Source organism: Trichechus manatus, unplaced genomic scaffold, assembly GCF_000243295.1.
Source record: "Trichechus manatus latirostris isolate Lorelei unplaced genomic scaffold, TriManLat1.0 scaffold00035, whole genome shotgun sequence".
Classification (NCBI taxonomy): Eukaryota; Metazoa; Chordata; class Mammalia; order Sirenia; family Trichechidae; genus Trichechus; species Trichechus manatus.
Genome location: NW_004443971.1, coordinates 15,530,338 through 15,545,890, shown reverse-complemented (window position 1 = coordinate 15,545,890; position 15,553 = coordinate 15,530,338). Strand labels below are relative to the sequence as shown.

The 15,553-nt window shown below is 48.0% G+C and overlaps 1 protein-coding gene across 1 annotated transcript; it reads left to right on the top strand.

Annotated features, from left to right (window-relative positions):
* The first annotated feature begins 7,856 nt into the window (after positions 1–7,856).
* Positions 7,857–9,047, top strand: GPR25 (G protein-coupled receptor 25). Its single transcript, XM_004375312.3, has one exon. It carries the CDS (start codon positions 7,941–7,943, stop codon positions 9,045–9,047), a length of 1,107 nt encoding a protein of 368 aa, XP_004375369.1. The 5' UTR covers positions 7,857–7,940.
* Positions 9,048–15,553: the final 6,506 nt, after the last annotated feature.

The window sequence follows — 15,553 nt, the reverse complement described above, 5'->3', positions numbered from 1 at the left end:
CAGTGGTGTCTTATAAAACTCACACTCCTGAGATCAGCATTTAAAGCTTTCAAAGGCTTGCCCCAATTTACCTGTTTACCAATGTCAGAACACCTGGTAGTGAAATACCCAATAGGTACCCCGAAACTCAGAAAATGTTGACATTTCAAGATAACTCATCAATGCAGTCATGAAAAAAATCAAGCCGTAGGGAGTTTCCTATACTTATTTTACAGTTCAACATTGTCTTCAAACTGTAGAGAGGATGGGGTGGGGTGCTGAGGTGTAATCTTCAGTACTCAGGACCACTAAAGCTCTTACTCCTGTTTTTCATGCTATTCCTACACACGGACCTCTTCAGCAAGGCTGCTCTGCTTCGGCTTTGATATAAGACAGGATATCACAAAACAGTCTGCCTTATGTCAAAGTTATTTGTACATTATATCTCTTCTCCAGTAATGTGTAAGCTTGAGTGGAAGCACCGTGTCATATTCATCTTTGTGTCTATTACTGTACCTTGCCCTATGGTAGGAAGGGACTGTTTAGAGTCAATCTGAAGCGAAGGTGACATCAGGGATTGAGGTTTCACTCATCTGTGGAAGAACCATAGCCCTGTGGGGAACCCCCACCAATGCAGAGGCAGTAATGCCCAATTCCTGCTGCACATAGCTACAGGTCAACACGAACTTTCTGTGAAATCACTGAAAAGTAATGGTGAGACACAGTTTACAAGCTTCTGTGGGCAGAATATGTACTACAAAAAGAAAAATCTTACTTCCTTTCAAAACAAATTCTGGGGCAATTTTTATATCGAGGGACTTCCCTATTGCTTGTCTTTTGGAAGCTTCTGACAGGTTTGTTTTTTACCTTTAAAAGAACCCTTAAGCTACAGCAACCTGCAATGGAGGAAAGACAGGAGTCTCATATTCCTTGAAAGCTATGCCCTCCACCCCCGCCCATCTCTGGCCCTCTCCCCCATGCCCTCTAAGGGGCAATAGTGCTGTCTGGTGTAGATCTGGCCCTGAGACAATTACCCAGCTGCAGGTTACCAGGCTTTCACATTGAGTCATCCCCTAGGCAGTGTGGGCTGGAGCCTGAATGCTGAGTCTGACTCAGATGGGGTCCTTTCCCAGACACCCCATATTTAGTACCTGAAAGTTTCTGAAACAACCGAACCTCTGAAACTTTCTGCATGGCTTCTGGCACCAGAGTGGGGCCCCTCCCTGGTGTGTGCCAGCCGGCCCTTAGATGGTCAGGCTGCAGGGCAGGGGTCAGAACTGCTGCTGCTGCCTTCTTCCCCTTCCCTCTAACACCGTCTCCCTCCCTCACACACCAGGAGATTCTCCTCAACATCTCGGGTATGTGGCCGGTGGGATACCCTACCCTGCTAGCCAGTCAGTAACAGTGAATAAAAATGGAGGATTCCCATCCCCAGTTCAATATTTATCGGGAGAGGATGTGGAAACACAATACACACACCTCTTCTTCAAGAAGGCTGATCTGCTTTGGCTTTGATATAAGGCAGAATATCACAAAACAGTCTGCCTAATGTCAAAGTGATTTGTTCATGATAGTCATCTTCTCCAGTACTGTGTAAGGAGATGTGACTTGGCAGGGGTTTCCTCCTACTCAGAACTCATTATTCTTAACCTCCCTGTTGACCACAACTGAACTGACAGAATGCGGTCTGTCTGTGCTTCAGTCCTGTCAGGAATTTCTCTGCAATGTTCATTCTGTTACGCTGTGGAATTCACCGTGAGGGTGACACCAGGCACAGCGAATTGTGGTGGTCACGCCTTGAAGACCCCCATATGGGGATTATCTCTTTGTAGATTCCCAATGCCATTCCAAAAACATTTACTGTGTCTTGGAGGGAAGAAGCAGCAGTGCGAGCAGCTCTGAGACTAGTAGCAAGACAACCGAACACGAGAGATGCTTCGTGATGGTACTAAGCCAGGAACCGAGCAGAGTGCCCGGGGCATGTCAGGGAGAGCCTGGGGGGAAGGCAAGGAACAAGCAGCAAACCCTGCTGTGACCTGGCATGTGGATGGGGCTTCCACAAGGGGTATCTAATTTGATCCTCACAGCACCCTATTAGTAAATATTATCATGCCTGATTTAAGATGTAGACACTGGAGCCTAGGATCAGGAAGCTGTCAAGAAGTAAAGATGATATTTAAGCCAGGCTTTTGCCACTGATAATCTGATCTGCCCTGTTTGTTCACTGATCAGAACCAGACACACTGACGTAAGAAATTTATATAATAAATTAGACATCACAACACAAAGGTTAAGAGCAGGGTGTTAAATATTTTAGATTTAATAATTGTTAGAAAACCCGTATAGAAATCTGGGAAAAACATAAGATTACACAGTATGTAGATTTAAAAAGGCAATATAGAAAATTACTTTTCAATAAGAATAGAGTTGAATGTTTTTAGATAGTCAAAGAAGGTAACATTCTAAACTTTGAAATTGCTAAAAGGAACAAATTTGATGACGGTATATGAAAATATAAAACTAATCACAATGAAAAACAGCTCAGAAAAAAGTCTGGAAAAATATTTGCATCAAATGTGGCAATGATTTGTCCTAAACAAATACAAAACCAAAAAAACCAAACTCATTGCCGTCAAGTCGATTCCGACTCATAGCAACCCTGGAGGACAGAGTAGAACTGCCCCCATAGGGTTTCCAAGGCTGTTATCTTTACAGAGGCAAACTGCCACGTCTTTCACCCATGGAGTCCTGGTGGGTTCTAACTGCTGACCCTTTGGTTAGCTGCTGAACAACTAACCACTGTGCCACCTAAATAAACAGTTCATACAAATTAGGAAGAAATAGACGAATGTGTGAAGGACACTGAGGTAGAGAGTTCACATAAAAGGAAGCAAATATGAAAAGATTTTCAATCTTTTATGTAATCAAAGAAATGCAAACTAAAATGAAGTATCATTTTAACTCATTATCTATTAAAGTAGAAAAAAAGATTTTACTAATAAACATCTCTGACAAGATTGTCTTGAACCCAATACCCTCATACAATGCCAGTGACACTCTAAAGCAAAAAGCAACATAAGCATTTGTCTCAAAAGCCATGAGAATTTTCATAGCCTTTGCCCTACACAAGGGCATTTATACTATGAAAATTGTATGAAGGAAGAAAAAAGTCATAAGTGCAATTATTCCTTACAAATTTCTATAACAGCAAAAACTGGAAACAACCTCACAGTCCAAAATTAAGAGATTAGAATATTAAGCAACACAGAAAAATGTGGATTAACACAGCACTGAGAAAAGCAGTCTATAAAACTGTATACACGCTTAACTATAACTCTGACTGAAATGGTTGTGTAAAAAAAAATATACACATGTGAAGAGTATCTTAAATGGAACGTGGAAAAATAGGAAAATTTGAGAATGATGGGGTTACAAGTTAATTCTTTACTTTTGAAAATGTCACTGGCTGTTAAGAAATTCACCAAAATGGTTACATTGTGGTACCAGGGCTGGGATGGCTTCTTGTATTTTCTGTAATGTAATTATGTGGGGTGTTTTTTTGTTTGTTTTATTGTGGTAAAAATATATATAACAAAACTTTTGCCCACTCAACAATTTTTACATGTACAATTCAGTGACACGGAATACGTTCATAATATTGTGCAACCATCACCACTATCCTTTCTCAAATTATTCCACCACTGATTGATTGTGTAGCTTTTGATGGTGAAAAGTGGAAATATAATGTTCAAAAATTTTCCTAAAGGGTTAAAAAATGTTTTGTACAAAAAAAGTTAGATTGGGGAAAAAAATTGTTTAAGAGCTGAAATATAGCCCATAAAGGGGCAGAAATCAAGTAAACCTACTCCTAAAAGCAATTTAGTTCAGCACTGGATAGGTATTTACTAAGCATCTCCTGCTCTCAGGCTTATGCCGATCACTGTGAGAGGCGAGACAACCTCTCCTCACCCCAGGAGGCTGTACTCCCACAGGCAGGGCAAGGCTGGCCCACAACCCAATCGGAAAGGAACACAATCTATAATCAAAGGCTCCAGCAGCACAAAGGAGAAGGGCCTTCGGGGATGGGGGTCTGAGGTGGCTTCATGGGGGTGGGCTCTGAGCTGGCTCATGAAGTACGTAGACAGGTAGAGAAAGAGGGAAAGCCACTCTGGCTCTGCTTTGCCACCCCGTCAGACAGTGGCCTGGATTCTCAGCCCTTCAGGAGGTGCGTTTCTATTAGCTGATTTATCTCTAACGCTGTGGGCAGTGCCCCCATGGGCAAACGAGAGCAGTATCTTGGAGTTGGTGTTGGTCACTGAAGCCAGGTTAGGCACCTCAGATGCCAGGCCCAGGGCAGTGTCCCTGGCTCTGGCCTTCGATGCTTCCTCCCGTCCAGACAGATTCAGTCAGCGCCACAGGGCCCATGGGCCGGCAGAGAGAATCGCTGTGTGCTCAGGACCACAGACTTTCCTTGGGTGCCAGGCCACAGCCCCAGAAAACAACAACCTGTGTGGTTTTTAATAAACAACCTACTTCTACTTCCCCTCAAGCCCCTACCTATACCTCCTCTTGAACCGCTCACCCATTCTTATTTTCACCTGGCGGTTTCTTCGTTGTTCATCTCTACCTTTTGGGATCAGGCATGCTATCCCAGCCCAGACGGCAGTGCGCCCAAAGGGGAATGAAATCTAGCAGCCCTAAGCCTGTCCCCAGCTGTCCCCATGCTCTGTCAAGCAGGTGCTGCCCCTGCTGGCCTCTAGGGAAGGTGGCTGCAGCCCCGAGGCCTCCCCGGATGTGGGCACAGCTCACCAGCAACCATGAGATCAGACATTAGAAAAATTACTCTGAGTCTCCCTCTGAGGTGGAAACCTAAGCACGAGGCTGGGATGCCAATGCGAGAACCAGTCTAGAAACCATTCGCTCCCTGGCCTCTTCTCTTGCCTGCCTTTCCCCCAGCTTGTAATTGACCCTGGAGAAAGATTCTTGACAGGAACAGCCTAGACATGGGCATGTCCAATTCTCCTTGACCTCTAGAACCACTTTCCAACTTCCTGCTGGGGATCGATCTCCATGTATCAGAGGAACCTTGAGCTAGCATGACCTTATGTCTCAGTTTGCCCAGAATAGCCCTGGTTTGTGGCTGATGGCCCAGGTTAATTATGATAGTACCTCTTTTACTCTCAAAAGTGTCCTGGTTTGGACCGTAAATGATTTTGTTACCGTCTCAAATCAGCATGTCAAAGCTGAATATATCATCTTCCTCTGACACACACACACACTCCTCTGTGCTCCCCACCTCAATTAATGGAGCAACATTCATACAGTATCCTGGTGGTGCAGTGGTTAAAGTGCTCAGCTACTAACCAAAAGTGGGTGGTTCGAATCCACCAGTCGCTCCGTGGGAGAAAGATGTGGCAGTCTTCTTCCATAAGATTTACAGCCTTGGAAACCCTATGGTTTCTATTCTGCTCTACAGGGTCGCCATGAGTTGGAATCGACTCGCCGGCAGTGGGTTTATCTGTATAATTACCAAACTGACAAACCCCAGCCCTATTTTTGACTCAGAATCCCTGGGTGGTGCAAACAATTAATGAATTCAGCTGCTAAAGGTTGGAGTTTTGAGTCCACCCAGAACCACCTTGGAAGAAAGGCCTGGCAATCTAGTTCCCAAAAATCAGCCATTGAAAACCCTATGGAGCATAGTTCTACTCTGACATGCATGGGGTCACCATGAGTTGGAGTTGACTCAACTGGTAATCTTTGATTCCTCTCTGTCCTGTCGGTTACTGAGCCCTGTGATGATACAATTAGCTCTTGAATAGGTCCTTTCCCTTCTGTCCCTATTGCCAGTATTCTATTTCAGACTCTCCACATCCCCAACACAAATCATTACAACAGTCTGCTATGGGGTCTCCCTGGCTTGAACCTCTCCCCTTTCTAATCCATAGCTCTGCCAGTAATCTTTTCAAAACACAGACTTCCATTGTGCCCCTATTCAAAAATGTCCAGTGGCTCCCCACACCCTACAGAATGAAATCCAAAGCCTTTGTGATCTGGCCCCAACTGCGTTTCCTGCTTCATCTCCTGCCACCCTCCTCCCACCCTGGGCTCTGGTCACACTGGGCAGACGGCTTCTTGTTCCATGAAGTTCACGTTTCTACTTGTCTCAGTATGCTTGTTCTTTTCACTCCCTCCTTCTAGTCTGACCCTTTCTCCTCTTTTCTGCTGCTCTTATTTGCCCTTTGACTCCTTCCTGGAATTAACCTCAAGTATCATCTAGCAGGAGCCCTGGCGGCCCAGTGGTTAAGAGCTACGGCTGCTAACCAAAAGGTTGGCAGTTCAAATCCACCAGCCACTCCTTGGAAATCCTACAGGGCAGTTCTACTCTGTCCTATAGGGTCGCTATGAGTCGAAATCGACTCAACAGCAACAGGTTTGGTTTTTGGTATCATCTAGAAAGACTTCTAATTCACTGCTTCCATCAGAAGTAACCACTCCCTTCTCTAAGCTCTAAAAGATGACGTTGTTTAAACATTTATTACAGTTTGATTTCTGGAATGTTGGCTGTTGATATACTACATATGTATCTATCTCTCCTGGCTAACAATGAACATCTATGGTCAAGAATTGTACCTCTTGCAAAGCCTAAAATAGTGCCTGCCCTGTCACACACAGAAGCTCATTGTTAACTAAACTGAATCAGACAAAACTGATCATCCTTCTCAATCTTTCAACACCAGGTTGCCCAGCGGGCCAGTCACTCATTCTTGGTAACAATGTGGTGGACTCTGAGAAGTTCTAACATAGCATCTCAGGGGAGGAAAGTCTGTGAAGAATTCAGACATAACTGGAGTCACCCAGAATCCCTGCTATACCCCACCTTCAGGGACAAAAGTGAGCTTTCCCTCACCAATCCTCTCCTCCACAGGAGGACAGCCTCCCCTCTGCAAGGCCAGACTTCATTCCCACCCTTCTCCATGGATCTCTCCCTCCCCTAAACTCCTGAATCCTAACTTTGGGCAACTAATCTGCTGCTTAATTAGGTGCCATCTTGTATTATCTTTTGTACTGAGCTTTTCTGTACTGTACTGAGTTTTTGGTACTGTGTATGACTTAACAGGCAGGTTGTTGCAGGATGGGGGAAAGAGGAAGAGCAATGAACTAGCAGTCAGTTGGCCGAATTCAAATCCAGGCTCTGCTTTTTTCCAGCTGGATAACTGGCCATACCCCTCCCTCCTTGGCTTAATACCCTTCCACGTGGCTCCATGAAGACCTGACTTGGTCAGGAAAACCACTTCTAGGGTTAAGACATTTAGTAGTGGCTCAAGAGACTAACAATGGCATGAGAGCCACCCCAACGTCATACTCACCAGATAGAAGAACCCTTCTTTCCTAAAGAGGTGAAGGAGAGGCTGCTGAGGCCCTCTCCCCATTATGAAATCTCATCCCGGGTTCTGTCTCCTCACCACTAAAGCTAAAGAAAACAACAGGTGCCAGCTGACTGGGGGATCTGAGAACAGAGTAGGATTCTGGAGCACCCACCACCTCTTGCAACCTGACATCAGACTCCTGAGATAATAGGCCAAGTACCCCCACTTCAAAAGCAAAGAAACTGAGCAGCTAGTAGAGGAAGTGATGGGCCACGCTCCCAGTAACAGGTCTCCCAGCTCTGGGGACTTGTGCTCGCAGGACGCCGCTGTGAAGCCCCATCTCTGCCCTGTCCCTGCCCTTCCCCTTAGGCCAGCCCAAATCGCAGGCCACCATCTCTACCACAGGAGTCTGCTCCGCCCACCCCACACCCTCCCCCTCCTTCTCCACCTTCCTGCCCACCTCGGTCTGGGGTGGCAGGAAGGGAGGTGCTGGGCACAGGCCGTGAAGAGCAAATCCCCCTCCTCCTCAGAGCTGCTGCCGCCTGCGCCAAAGGCTGCATCTGGCACAGGCCTCTTGACGGTTCCCGGGCCATGCACCCCACCGAGCCCTGGAGCCCCAGCCCATGGGCAGGGTCCGGGGACTACTCCGGGTCAGGCGCCCTGGAGGAGCTGGAGCTGTGCCCGTCCTGGGACCTGCCCTACAGCTACGTCTACATCCCCGCGCTCTACCTGGCGGCCTTCGCCGTGGGCCTGCTGGGCAACGCCTTCGTAATGTGGCTGCTGGCCGGGCGGCGGGGCCCGCGGCGGCTCGTGGACACGTTCGTGCTGCACCTGGCCGCCGCTGACCTGGGCTTCGTGCTCACGCTGCCGCTGTGGGCCGTGTCTGTGGCGCTCGGCGGCCACTGGCCCTTCAGCGAGAGCCTCTGCAAGCTCAGCTGCTTCGCGCTGGCCTGCACGCGCTGCGCAGGCGCGCTGCTGCTGGCGGGCATGAGCGTGGATCGTTACCTGGCGGTGGTGAAGCTGCTCGACGCGCGCCTGCTGCGCACCCCGCGCTACGCGCAGGCCGCCTGCTGCGGCATCTGGGCGGTGGCGCTCCTGGCCGGCCTGCCCGCCCTGGCCTACCGCGAGCTGCAGCCGCTCCCCGGGGGCCAGGGCAGCCAGTGCGGAGAGGAGCCCTCCGACGCCTTCCAGGGCCTCAGCTTGCTGCTGCTGCTGCTGACCTTCGTGCTGCCCCTGGTTGTCACCCTCTTCTGCTACTGCCGCATCTCGCGCCGCCTGCGCAGGCCGCCGCACCTGGGCCGGGCTCGAAGGAACTCGCTGCGCATCATCTTCGCCATCGAGAGCACGTTCGTGGGCTCCTGGCTCCCCTTCAGCGCCCTGCGGGCCGTCTTCCACCTGGCGCGGCTGGGGGCGCTGCCGCTGCCATGCCCTCTGGTGCTGGCGCTGCGCTGGGGCCTCACCATCGCCACCTGCCTGGCCTTCGTCAACAGCTGCGCTAACCCGGTCATCTACCTCCTCCTGGACCGCTCTTTCCGCGCCCAGGCGCGTCGCGGGGCCTGCGGCGGCGTCGGCCGCCTGACGCGCAGAGTCAGCTCGGCTTCTTCGCTCTCCGTGGACGACAGCTCTGTGTTCCGGAGCCGAGCCTGCAGCTGGAGCTCGTCCCAGCCGGTACACTCAGTCTCCTCGGGCGCCCTGTAGCAGCCCCAGGCCCGTGGAGGGGGTGGAGGGAGGGAGGAAAAAGGGAAGAGAGGCACGGGGACGTGGGCTGGGCTCCCCAGACATGCCTCTTCTGGTGGCAGCAGAAAGCCCCAGCTGCCACTGCCCAGCCAGGGTCTCCTCCATCAGTTTTTCCGGAACCTCAAAGCTATTTGAACTCCCCCAAACCGGGATGCTGAGAGCAGCTGTTCTCCCCGCCCAGGAGGCACCTCGACTAATTTCTCCAGTCCAAGAAAGGTCCTGTGAGATGAAGCAGTGAAGCAGACAGCAACCTGGAGACCCACAGAGTCACCAAGTAGAGGGAAGGAAAGTGGTCTCATTTCCTGTCCCATGGAGAATAGCACTGGCCGCAGTACCAAACCCAGATGGCCCAGAGGCCATCTCATCTCCTGCTATGCTTTCTCTGGACCCCTACAATAGCCTTTACCTTCCAAGAAATACCTTCTCCAAGTTAGGCCCCCTTGCTCTCCAAAAAAAATATTCTATACAACTTGGGAGTCAACAGCCCTATTTTTGCTCAGTCACCATTGTAGTTGCGTTTGCTATATCGTTAGTCACCATCAATTCAGACTTTTATTTTCAAAGGTCAACAAAGCCACTGGGATCAGCCCAAGTGTGAGCTGCCCAGCTTATTTCTCCCAACGGATCCCCTAGAAGTGATAAGCCTGCCCTGGGTTTTGCATCTGGTGACTCTTCTCCCCACTGTGGCTGCATCCCAGAAGCCGAAGAACTCACCCTGGAAGTTGTCCTGGCCCTTCCTTCTGGACCGAGGGCTCCAAAATCTCTCCCCGGGTACTCATATTCTGCATTGCTCAGCCAGGGATCCCAGAATCTTCTCTGTGAGTTCACCCTCCTCAATAAACACTTCTGCTTTGCTAGCTCTAGCCTGACTGTTGAGTCTTTACTTGAGCAGTGGGAGCGAAATGAATGTACGAGGTGGATCACACGCTGGGTCAGACAAAACTCAACCCTGTAGTTGAGGTTGACCTCAGGATGATCAGGATTTAGTGTCACATCAGCAGGCCTGAGAGTTAGCTGCACCAGTGTGGGCACAATAATCCCACAGGAGGGCAGCACATAGTTCATTTTTATCATTTTAAAGGAAATATCACATTTTGAAGGTTACAAAGAAAAAAAACTTGAAGGTGTCTGCCAACCAGGTATCATTTCAGAGAGGAGATGTACCGTTATGATTTTCAAATATATATTGGGCCATTTTTCCTACTCTTTTTGAGACCTTCCTGTGCAAGTGTTTGGAGTTATTCATATTCTGATTCTGACTCACTGACTGATCCTTTGAGGGACTGGAAAGTCAATGTTTATACTTTTGATTTAAGAGGATTTGGCCTAAGGAAATTTCAGTCAGTATAGGGAAAGGAACACAATTAATTCTCTTTCCCATGGGGATCTCTCCCAGACAGCTCCCCATGAGGCCAGGTATGAAGTTGCAGGTTCTGGGGGCAGCGTCTACTCAGATCAGCACTGCAGCTGGAGTCAGCTCTAGATTGGGTCTTCTGATCATTAAGCTTGTGTATCAGCTCAGCTGGGCCCTGATTCTCAGGGGTTTGGCAGTTATATGATGTTGTGATCACCTCCATGATGAGATCTGATATAATGTGATCACCTCCATGATGGGATCTGCTGTGAGTAGCCAGTCAACTGAAAGGGAGTTTTCTTAGGGGTATGGCCTGCATCCAATATAGATAGACTTTCTGGCAGGGCTTATGGGCTTTTGCTTGCTCTGGATCCTGCAGCTGGCTCCTGTTTGTCTGACCTCCAGTTCTTGAGACTTGAGCTAGTAAATTAACTGCCATCTTGTCTGCCGATCTTGGGATTCATTGGTCTCCACAGCCTGTGGGCCACAGCCCTGCTCTCTGACCTGCTGATCTTGGGTTCGCCAGCCCCTGCAGCTACATGAATCAGGAGAAGCCTCCAGCCTGACCCATGGACTTGAGACTTTCCAGCCTTTACAACCACAAGAGCCATTTCCTTGATATAAATCTCTCTATATATAAATTTATATGCCTTGCTGGTTTTGTTTCTCTAGAGGACCCAGTCTAAAACAAGTCACTAAAATGATAAAACATTTTCTGTGGTTAAACTCTGTCCCTCCCTGTACTGGGTTTCGGGGTCATCTGCAGGCCCTGTATACCTTCCTGGGCCTATCTGTATCATTGTGCCTACTCATCAGACAGGCCTGCCAACACTTTTTACAAATGTGGTGTGAGCACCAGGTCCACCAGGGAAAGATTACAGTTCCTATTTTAGGAACCTCTAGGGAGTCCCTAAGGAACCCTAGTACCACAGTGGTTAAGAGATCAGTTGCCAGCCAAAGGTTGGCAGTTTGAATCCACTAACTGCTCCTTGGAAACCCAATGGGGCAGTTCTAATCTGTCCTACAGGGTCGCTATGAGTCAAAATAGATTCAATGGTAACAAGTTTGGTTTGGTTTTGGGGAGTCCCTAGGAGTCCCTAGCAGCAGATAGACGCTCTGCTACTAGCCAAAATGTTGGCAGTTCATACCCACCCAGAGGCACCTTAGAAGAAAGGCCTGGCGATCTGCTTTGGAAGGGTCACAGCCTTGAAAACCAGTGGAGCACAGTTCTACTCTGAAACACATGAGGTCGCCATGAGTCAGAATCTATGTGACAACTAAGAATTTGGTACCGTAAGTGGGGGTGCTGCTCTAACAGATACCTAAAATGTGGAAGGTGTTTTGAAACTGTGAATGGGTAGAGGCTAGAAAAATTTTAAAGTGCCTAATAGTAAAAGCCTAGATTGCCTTGAAGAGACTGTTGGTGGAATTATGGCCATCTAAGACAATTGTGGTGAGGACTCAGAATGAAGTGAGGAGAGCTGTAACAATGGAGACGGCATAGACGGCAAGAAGCAGCAGCAGAGAAATGGCAGCAGCAAAACCAGGAGACCAGTGTGAGATGGTAGGGGAACTGACCCATGGAGTGAGAGAGCTGAGTGCCTTTGTGCAGAAGGCTTCCTGGTGGAGTAGGGTACCTCTGGGCACTTATTGGTGGAGCTAGGCTTGCCAACCCACAGAGCAAGAAAGCTGGGTGCCTTCTGGCCGAGGTTTACTCACGGAGTTGCATGCCTCCAGGCACTTGTCAGTAAAGCTAAAGAGCTTTGGAACACTCACCTGAGCAGGGCAGATGCCAGGCCAGCCCAAAAGACCTGAGGGGCCAAGAGGCCAAGGAACCAGGAAGCAGAAGCTGAAGAGACAAGGAACACAGGAGGCAGAGCTGCCTTAGTCTCAAAGGGTATGGCCATGACCTCCGGGGTCTCAAAGGGTGAAGTCACAGCCTCTGGGATTTCACAGGGTGGGGCCACAGCCTCCTAGGTTTCAAAGAGTCAGATCTTCACCAACTGGTTCCAGAGTGTGGGGCTGCTGTTCACAAAAGCCAGCGGGATGGGGCCAGATCTACTGCCCAAAGCTGAGGAGGCAGGGCTGCCATGCCTAAAGGGCAGAATAATGGGGCCTGCTGAGGCTGAGGGCATAGGGTTGCCAGTCAGATGGACTAGGAGAATGGAGAATCCTTACGACCAAGAAATAAGAGCCACAAGCAGAGCATGTCCTTTAGATGTGGGGTCTCTGCACTAAGAAGCTCCTAGACCAGGAGAAGATTGATGACAAGGACCTTCCCACAGAGCTGACAGAGAGAGAAAGCCTTCCCCTAGAGCTGATGCCCTCAATTTGGACTTCTAGCCTCCTAGACTGTGAGAGAATAAATTCCTGTTTGTTAAAGCCATCCAATTATGGTATTTCTGTTGCAGCACTAGATGACTAAGACAGCTCTAAAGCCTGGGCATTGCTTCTCAGCTTGTTTAACCTTCCATCCAATGCCACTGCATGTATTTTTAGCATCTGGGGCTACTGGGTTAGAGCAGGTTGAACATCACATCCTACCCACCCTGACCCTATTTCTCCACAGCCCCCAGGAAGTCAGGCTGTCAAGAACTGCACCCATATAGGCCCCTCCCACACACCCCAAGAGAGTCCAGTGGGACATATTTCAGGCACTTTAATGTTTGAGAGCTCAGGTATAGCATGTCCAGGGTCCTTCCTATCCTTGCCATTGCTCTCTGAGCAACTATTCCATTTCATATGGCTGAAGTCCCAGAGGCCCCATCATTTTGTGAGATCGAACACAAAATGAATCTCTTCTGAGATGGTATGTGGTGAAACCCCAGCTTACAGAAGACGCACTTCTCTAGGCACTCAGGAAGATGAGGCACAGATTCAGCAAGGAAGTAGTTAAATGAGCACTCCCACATACGTTGCTGGTGGGAGTGTGCACAGGAGGATTTTTTAGAAAGCAAGTTGTCAGTCTACACGAGGAGCTTTAAAAATATTCATATCTCATCCCTCCAAAACGTTCATACCCTTTGACCCTGCAGTTTCTCTTCTGTCCCTCTCTTCTAATGCAGTAATACTAAATGAGAAAGGTTTGGTGCACTGCTTAAACTGAAAGGAAACAACCTTGGTGTCCAACAAGCGTAAAACATCTTCATTAATATGATGGAGTATCATGCAAATTTTAAAATGTTGTTCAAAGAGAGATTTTTTTTTCCGCATTGCCGTCGAGCCGACTCTGACTCATAGCAACCCTACAGGACAGAGTAGAACTGTCCCATAGGGTTTCCGAGGAGTGACTGGTGGATTTGAACTGTTGACCTTTTGGTTAGCAGATGAGCTCTTAACTACTGTGCCACCAGGGATCCTAAAGAGCTTAGAAAATGTTGATTATAGTTAAAAGGAAAAAAAAAAAAGGTAACAAAATCGCTTATGCTAAACACATCCACACACTTCAAGTATGAAAAAGCCTGGAGGATATAAAATAAGTGCTAGCATTGGTTTTATTGAAGGAAAACATTACATGATGTCCCTTTAGTCCTTTGGATAAAAATGATCTTTTGCTCTTTTCTTCTCCATAGCCTAAGTTCTAAGTTTTGTAAGCATGCGTCTTTTTTCTTGGTGCTAACTAGAGGAAGGCTACCTGTTTTGTCTTCTGCAATCAGAATATGAGCTCCATGAGCATGACAGTTCTGTCTGTTGTATTCAGTGCTGAGTCCCCAGTGCCTGGAACAGTGCCCGGCACATCGTAGGCCCTCACTACCTACCTGTTGAGTGAATGAGCATCAGGATTATGTCATAATATGAAGTAATATCACATAACGCAAAGAGGAAAAGGAAAGACATTGCATTTTATTTATGATGGTAACAACTATGTTTTATAAAGGGGCACAAAAAGAAGACAGACTAGAAGGAAATAAACCAAATGTTAACAGTGATAGTAAGGAGATTATGGATCCTTCCCCCTTTCTCCCCTCCCATTTCTTTATTTTTGCAATTTTCTATATAGATTCTCTTTTTAAAGGGCAGGTTGTTAACAAATAAGGAGCCGGCAATGGTTAAGCCCTTGGCTGCTAACTGAAAGGTTGGTGTTTGGAACCCAGCTAGCAACTCTGCGGGAGAAAGATCTGCTGATCTGCTCCCATAAAGATTACAGTCAGGATAACCATATGGTGCAGTTCTAGTCTGTCACATGGGGTCACTATGAGTCAGAATGGACTCAAAGGCACTCAACAACAGTTAACAAATAGCTGTGAAGCTGCCGAAACACTGGAGCTAAAACCAGACCTAGATCCTGGCTCTGGCTCAGTCACAACTAGTTTCCTGACCCTAGGCAGCTCTCTTAGCCTCCTTCAGCCTCACTTCCTTCATCTGAAGAATGGAGATGATAGCAACTGCTCTGGCTGCCATGTAGATCAAAGGAAATCACATTCTTAAAAGTGTTTCGTAAGCTGTAGTGTTTCAGACAAACACACTCTCAAGACTAGTTCATTCCAGTCCGGGCTACTCCTCCTTTCTCCCCTTGGATGGAGCTACTCTGAGTTTCTAAAGGGCTGGCGTCCGGGCAAACGCTGGTCCTATCCATCGGCTGTGTGTGATTCTGATTTGCTTCTTGTGACTAATTCTGGGCTTTCTCCTCACCTCCCTTGACCTCAGGGCACAGTGTGGGAACCTAGGGCACCTGTGGTGATGAGTGATCTGGGGAGTTCGGGAGAATGGCACCTGCTGGTATGACTCAGCCCTCACATCCCTTCTGAGGGCATCTCACTGTTAGAGCATCTCAAGTCTCTGTCCCTGCTAAATGATGGCTGTGTGGCCTGGGAAGCTTCTTACTCTCTTCTCTGAGCCTCAGTCAAATGGGGCAAAAGATGAAAATACCCATAGCCGGAAGACCAGTGGAATGCTTGGAAAGCAAGAGAGAAGGGGGAAGCAAAGATGTGAAACTACTCCTCCTTTTCCTTATCACCAAAATTAAAAAGTATTTACCCAAAATATATATAAAACTTTGACAACTTAACAAAAAGGCAACTCAATCATAAAATAGGCAAAGGGCTTGAAAAGACATTTCACAAAAGAAGACATTCGAATGGCCACCAAACACATGAAAAGATGCTCAGCGTCA

Excerpts from the sequence above, each read along its gene's own strand:
- GPR25 (XM_004375312.3), top strand. The coding sequence starts at position 7,941 with ATGCACCCCACCGAGCCCTGGAGCCCCAGCCCATGGGCAGGGTCCGGG.